Below are 7,706 nucleotides of genomic sequence, written 5' to 3' on the forward strand. Positions count from 1 at the left end.
AATGCAACATGCCAAGACCATGTCACCATCGTCTCCCATAAATCCACTCTTCCACCACATTCTGCAGTCACCAAGGCATTCAGGAGCTCTTCTTTGCCTACTCTTATGCCAAACCACCAAATTCAGTCCATTCCTGGCACTGGTATTTTCTAATCCTCTCCAAACACACCATTGCCACTATAGTCTACAATGATTTTACAATCACACTTATTGTGACAATAATATCTCCTCTTTCCTTTGTGACCCACCCTTCCCAGACCATCTTGGAGAGTGTCTCTCAATTGCCACTTATGACCATAGTTTCTCTTAATTTTGAACTAATTTTTCTCTACAAATTTCCCCATTGATTTTAGGAAAACTCAGACATATTACTACGGCTTATTAAGACCTTTGAATTGGCCCTGGCTTTTTATTTTCTATGTGTCATTTCATGGCAAAAACAAATACTACTCTTCTGTTTATGTGAGATGTAAGACATTTGCATGGTCAAAGATCATAATAAGGATGATAATAATTTTGATTTCCATGAGCTTTAGAATTTCGAAAATGTTTTCCCATCCACTGTGTTATGTTGTTATTGTAGTAGTTAATGTTATCACTGTGCCTCCCACATGCACATAAACAGAGGTGTTCAGCTCCTGAGAATATTGTTAGGGTCTTATCTAAGTGCACTCACTCTCTCTGTCTTTTCTGCTGAACCCTAGACATTTTCGCAGGCTGGATGGCTCAACAGCTGAAGACACATTTGCTGGCAGAAACTTGGCAGCGAAAGAGACAAGAGCTTCCTTCAAATTGCTCTCTTCCTTACCATGTCTACAACATCAAGGCCATTAAGATATCTCGAAAATCTTATTTCAGTTCTTACCAGGACCATGCCAAATGGTGCATTTCCCAAAAGGGCACTAAAAATCGCTGGACATGTATTGGAGACCTAAATCGGAGTCCACACCAAGCCCTCAGAAGTGGAGGATTCATTTGTACCCAGAACCAGCACATTCACCAAGCATTTCAAAGATTAGTTTTATATTATGAGGACTGTGACTAAACTTGGTCAAAGGCTATGCACACTCTTATTGAAAACAATGGCAAGTGGAAGTTCTTGCTGTACACCCATTCTTTATGTATGAAGAGCCTCTAAGTATATGTGACAAATCATCAAATAAAACACTCTTGACCCATGCTTACTATTGTATGTTTTTAAAAATATTTATTTATTTGAGAGGAAGACAGAGAGAAAGAGGCAGATAGAGAGAAGATGGGTGGCAGGTCCTCCAGCCACTGCAAACAAACTCCAGACGTAGGTGCTGTCTTGTGCTTCTGGCTTATGTGGGTACTGGGGAATCAAACCTGGGTCCTTAGGCTTCACAGGATATCACCTTAACCACTAAGCCATCTCACCAGCCCACTCTTTTATGTTTTTTTAAATTTTTTTTGTTTATTTCTATTTATTTATTTGAGAGTGACAAAGAGAGAAAGAGGTAGAGAGAGAGACAGAGAGAGAACATGGACATGCCAGGGCCTCCAGCCACTGCAACCGAACTTCAGACACGTGTGCCCCCTTGTGCATCTGGCTAACGTGGGTCCTGGGGAATCGAGCCTCGAACCGGGGTCCTTAGGCTTCAAAGGCAAGTGCTTAACCACTAAGCCATCTCTCCAGCCCCATTTTATGTTTTAATCAATAAAAATTTACCTACTTTGCATTTATAGCATCATAAACCTAAACCACGATGTGTAAGTCATACTAACAGAGGGAATGACAGGAAATGTATTCTTCCAGCTCAGTTGACTCCAGTTGTCTGTAGGTTGGATGGCCATTTTAATGATTAAATTTCATCTCTCTATAAAGACCTCTCTCTCTCCTCCTCTGAAGGAAACCACACCCCTTCCCACCATACTGTTTCATCATATTACTCCTAATATTCTTTGTCACTGAGTTTGTCTTGTCATCCTTGTAGGTGGTACTTACTAACTGTATGATCCCTGGGCCACCCACATGAATTCTCTGTGCTGTGGCTTGTAGTCTATGAAGGGGTTTTTTCACTCACCTAGCCCAGAGTCCAGTGTGTAGCTAGAACTCTAGAATACTGGGGGAAGCCAGTTCTGGTGATACAATCTGGAATCCCAGCCATTTGAATCTGAGGCCAGAGGATGGCAAGTTCAAGACCAGCTTGGGCTACAGAATGAGTTCAAGGCTGTCCTGGGCAACTTGGTGAGACTGTCTCAAAACTAAAAGAACAAAGTGCTAGAGCACTTGCCAAGCACATGTGAGGCTCTAGGTTCAATTTCTGCAGCACAAAAATAACATGGGCTGGGGCGATGGCTGTGTAGTTAAAAGGCATTTGCTTGCAAAGCCTGTCAGCCAGGGCTCAATTCCACAGTACCCATGTACAGCAGATGTACAATGTAGTGTATGCATCTGGAGTTAGTTTTCATTGGCAAGGGGTCCTGATATGCCCTCCTTCCCTCTCTCCCTCTCCTTTTCTCTCTCAAATAAATAAAAATTTGAAAAAAGAATAACAACAAATATGGAGAGAATATGAATTGAACTCCATCCAACAAAACAAGATGCAAAGAAGGTTTAGAAATGAATGACATTTAAAAAATAGATGGGTTATGAGAGAGAGAAGTAAACTATGAACTTGAAGGGAATACACATCACATGAAGAGAACAAAATCAAATTTAATTATCTTGATTTCAGTGTGTTTATTTTTCTGGAGTTTTTTTTATTAGTTTTGTATTCAGCAAATACAGGCAGCTTGGTACCATTATTAGGTTCATCTGTGGCCTACCCCCTCCCCATTGGTCCCTCCTTGTTGAGGTATATGGGTCGTGCATTTAGGGGTGAGCCCACAGTTATTGGTACAACAAATGTCTCTGCATATCATGACCCAACATGTGGCTCTGACATTCTTTCCACCCCCTCTTCCACAAAATTTCCCTGAGCCATGTTGAGTTCATTTTTGGTCTGCTTCAGTGATGAGGTATTGGGGGTCTCTGGGGCTCTGGCTCTCTGATTTGGTAGGAGTTGATTTTTCTCTGTGTTGGTCTCCTTCCCTCTTGTGCTGGTACCCGGTTCATCAGGAAAACAGCACCCTTGCTTGTTTCACCAGTATTCCTTAGTTTCAGCCAGGGCCTTTTTGAAGTATGATGGGGTGGCTCTCTTCTTAGGATCTACATCTATCTTTCTTTCCCTGGGATTTGCAGCGCAGCTAGGCAGTCGCCATCTTGGCCGGAAGTTTTCTTTTCTGGAGTTTTGATCACTGAATCTAACTATTATGTAAATGAATAATAATAAAACTGAAAGACTTGACTGCTTAATGCATTTTGAGTTATAGGTTCCAAGTTCAATTTACACTGTAGAAAAAACAATCACAATGGGCTAGAGGGATGGCTTAGAGGTTAAGGCATTTGCCTGCAAAGCCAAAGGACCCAGGTTCGATTCCCCAGGACCCATGTTAGCCAGATGCACAGGAGGTGCATGTGTCTGGAGTTCATTTGCAATGGCTGGAGGCCCTGGTGCATCCATTCCTTCTCTCTCTCTCTCTCTCTCCCTGTCAAATAAATAAATAAAAATAAAATATTAATCTGGGTGTGGTGGCACACTTGGGAGGCAGAGGTAGGAGGATCGCCCGTGAGTTCAAGGCCACCCTGAGACTACAGGGTGAATTCCAGGTCAGCCTGGGCTAGAGTGAGACCCTACCTTGAAAAATGAAAAAAGAAAAAAGAAAGAGAAATTTAAAAAAGAGAGAGGGAGGAGGAGGAGAAGGAGGAAGGAGGAAGGAGGGAGGGAGGGAGGGAAGGAGGGAAGGAAGGAAGAAAGGAAGGAAGGGAGGGAGGGAGGGAAGGAGGGAGGGAGGGAGGGAGGGAGAGAAAGAAGGAAACACTTGTCTGGACCATCTGCAGAAGCATCACAAACCAGCTCATTTATGAACCAGACATCTCAGAGGTGCCAGAAATGGAACCCGGAGCCCTGCACATGGGAGGCAAACATTCCCCCACTGAGCGACACCCTCAGCCCAAGGCAAGTGCATCTGAAGCCTCACGGCCACTCTGATAAGGTTTGCAAGGTGCTTTATAAAATTGCTGTAGGTATAGTGTCCTTGGGCAGCAACCAAACTAGGGTCTTTCTTGATACCCTTAGTGGTCAACATGGTGACTTTGGGCGAACGAGAGCACAGCTAATGAAGTTATATGTTATTCAGGGGTATAATAGTGGCTGTGTGACATTTTGAAAGGAAAATCCCACTTTCCTCCACTGGATCCATTAAATATAATTTTATATTGGGAACTATAATATGCAAAAGAAACAACTAATTAAGACAGCCTTTGCCCTTGCAGATCCTATAACTCACTCTGTCCTTTGCCAATTTCCAAAACTATTTTTTAAATGATTGTTATAGTTTAGATCTTTCATTTCATTTTGTTTCTTGAGAACTGTAGTGTATGGACATCCCATCGGGTCATACTCTTACATTCCCTTTCCCCACCCCTTCCACTGACAGTCCTCCTGCAGTGGGGTTGCTGGTGTACACCATGGGTCATGAGTGCACTGGTCAGCCTCTGTGGGGGACAGTGCCTCAGAACATTCCTTCCCCACCTAAGGCTCTGACGGTCTTTCCACCACCCTCTTCCACACTGTTCTCTGAGGCCCAGAGAGCATGTCATAAGTCTCCTTTAGTGTTGAGCTCTCAGTAGCCTCTGATTTTCTGCTTTGATGAGTTTGGATCCCCAAGTGCCCACCCCCAAGTGCCTATGTACCAAAAGGCATCCCCAGAATTCACTACTGAACGGTTGTGGGACTTTTCAGAGGTAGGACTGGCCTGGAAGTCTTCAGATCACTGGAGGCATGACCTTGAAGGTGGCTGTAGGATGCCACTCCCTTCCTCCTTTTTTCTTTTTTCTTTTTTTTTTTTTTAACTTTTTATTTATTTATTTGAGAGCAACAGACACAGAGAGAAAGACAGATAGAGGGAGAGAGATAGAATGGGCGCGCCAGGGCCTCCAGCCTCTGCAAACGAACTCCAGACGCGTGCGCCCCCTTGTGCATCTGGCTAACGTGGGACCTGGGGAACCGAGCCTCGAACCGGGGTCCTTAGGCTTCACAGGCAAGCGCTTAACCGCTAAGCCATCTCTCCAGCCCCCTTTTTCTTTTTTAGGTGACTACTTTCGCTCTACAGTGTACCCCTGGCATGATATGCTGCCTTGTTACAGAACCAAAATAATTAGCACCAATAAATCACAGGTGGGCTAAAACTTCCAACACTGAGCCAGAATAAACCTATACACTTTGCACGCTGATTACCTCAGGTTTTGTTGTGGTGGTGGAAAGTTGACTCACACAGTGATTTTGGTGGACATTTGACAAGTACTTTTATTACCTTTTGTGTATGACAAATGGATGAGAAGAACAGCAGGCCGAGAAGAGATGACATTAGCTTCCCTTGGGATCTCCAAATGCTTGTACGAAGGGTTAAATCAAATCATACTAAATGTAATAAGGAGGGATACAAGAGTCTTCCCCTGCGTCTCAACAAAACACGGTGTACAGTGTACACAAGCTGTACAGTGCATGGAAACGTGATGTGGTTTCTGCAGGAATCTCAGCACGGCTGCACAGGAGGCGGGGCTGGAAGAAGAGGCGGCCAGCATGCGCCTGGGTTGTCTGAACAGAGACATGTGAAAAGAGAGGCCTGCTCGATCCTATACCAGGGGTCCGGCTGTCATTTTTCAATTTGTTTTTATTATAGAGGGAGAGAGAGATAGATAGAGAGTGAGTAAGAATGGGTGCACCAGGGCCTCTAGCCACTGCAAACGAACTCCAGATGCATGCACCACCTTGTGCATTTGGCTTACATGGGACCTGGAGAATCTAACCTGAGTCCTTGGGCTTCACAAGCATGTGCCTTAACTGCAAAACCATCTCTCCAGCCCTCTAGCTGTCATTTTTATAAGGAATATAGACAATGGAGAGAGTATGGATGAAATTAGAAAGAATGGTGATAGCTGGGTGTGGTGGTGCATGCCTTTAATCTCAGCACTCAGGAGGCAGAGGTAGGAGGATTACTGTGAGTTCCAGGTAAGACCCTATCTCAAAAGAAGAAAGAAACAAAGAGAGAGAGGAAGGAAGGAAGGAAGGAAGGAAGGAAGGAAGGAAGGAAGGAAGGAAGGGAGATGACAGCTAGGATGGCAGAAAGAACAATGGAAAGATGAAAATGCTTATTTCTGAACAGCCTCCTATGGATAAAACCAGTGTCTTGCCCTGTGTACAACAACGTTATGGGGAAGAAAGTCCACATTCATTCTATGATACCTAGAAGCAGAGCTCAGATAAAGAAACGGAAAACCAAGCCAGACTCAGCTGACACTAAGTCCCCCTGTGTTGCTCAGCCCTCCTGGGGCAGCTATGAGTGCTCCATGATTAATTCGGTTCTGTCTCGGGCCACTTTCCCCAGCAAGATCGCACCTGTCAGTATTATTGCCTGTTCAGCGTTTGGAGACTTTCCACAGGCCTGGTGGGAGGGAGAGCAGGAAGTGATTGGATTTGGTTTCAAAATGGCACCAGGTCACCAGCTATGGTGGTGCGTGTCTGTGATCCCAGAACTCAGGAGGCAGACACAGGAGGAGCATAGTAAGTTAGAGGCAAGCCTTATCTATATAAAAAATGTTCCAGACCAACTAGGGCTGCAGGCTGAGGCCTTGGCCCCAGCTTCTTTTTTTTTTTTAACCTTAAAAAATAGCACCACTAGGCTGGAGAGATGGCTTAGCAGTTAAGGTACTTGCCTGCAAAACCTAAGGACCCAGGTTTGATTTCCGCAGCACCCCCGTAAGCCACAGGTGCACGGTGGTGCATGCATCTGAAGGTCACTTGCCGTGGGGCTAGAGGTCCTGGCGCGCCCCTTCTCTCCATCTGCCTCTTTACTTCTCTCAAATAAATAAGTAAATAATGAAATATCTTAAAAAATAAAAGGAATAGCACCACCAACAGCCTAGGTAGAAGAGAGTGTGGTGTGGATGGAGTCCAGCTCTTTGTGGAGAAACAGAGGTGTGGACTTCCTGTATCTCCGCCAACATCGGGACCACAGGATTCCATAACCAGCAACAACCACAGGTGCCCATGTCAGTGGAAGCTGTTGAAGGTTTGCTGGTCATCTTTCCTCATTGTGCAAGGAATTCAGGGTTGGGGCGATGGCCTGGGAGTTAAAGCACTTGCTAAGCAGAGCCTAAGGACCCAGGTTCAATTCCCCCAGATTCAAACTGGTCCCAAATGAGGCAACAAAGTAGTCTGTGTCAGGTATTTCGTTTGCTTCTTTTCCAGACCATTCTAGAGTATACATGATCCGTGGCTCCTCTCTTCCATGTGCACTGCCTTCTGGCCCTCTCCCTCAAATAATCCTGCAAACAGCGCCTCGAGCCAATCATTTTGCCTGCCTGGTTCTTGAATTATCTTTGTGGAGATGTGGATGTTGGTGTTTTCTTTTTTTTATCATTGTTGAATGCTCAGTCCCCACTGCGATGCCTAGGGTATTGGGGGTTCAGGAAATACTGCTTGAATGAGAACAAACAGGAAATGCTGCTTAGAGAAATATTAGTGCAGAAACTTGCTGGGAGGACCGCAGCCTTGGAGAGTGTACGTGTTCTGTACCAGCGTGACTGGTGGCACCAGAGATGCTGACTGCGGAAGACTTGAAAAGTCCAAAAGCCCCCA

At 44.9% G+C, this 7,706-nt stretch overlaps 1 protein-coding gene across 1 annotated transcript in view; it reads left to right on the forward strand.

Annotated features, from left to right (window-relative positions):
* Positions 1–1,127, forward strand: part of Dnase2b (deoxyribonuclease 2 beta) — a 28,157-nt gene extending 27,030 nt beyond the window's left edge. The window contains exon 7 of the mRNA XM_004653751.2: positions 705–1,127. Within this exon, the coding sequence (XP_004653808.2) occupies positions 705–1,045 (341 nt within the window). The 3' untranslated portion in view covers positions 1,046–1,127. The remainder of the gene's footprint in view (positions 1–704) is intronic.
* The last annotated feature ends 6,579 nt before the right edge of the window (positions 1,128–7,706 follow it).

The sequence above is a fragment of the Jaculus jaculus genome, chromosome 19 (genome assembly GCF_020740685.1).
Source record: "Jaculus jaculus isolate mJacJac1 chromosome 19, mJacJac1.mat.Y.cur, whole genome shotgun sequence".
Taxonomy (NCBI): domain Eukaryota; kingdom Metazoa; phylum Chordata; class Mammalia; order Rodentia; family Dipodidae; genus Jaculus; species Jaculus jaculus.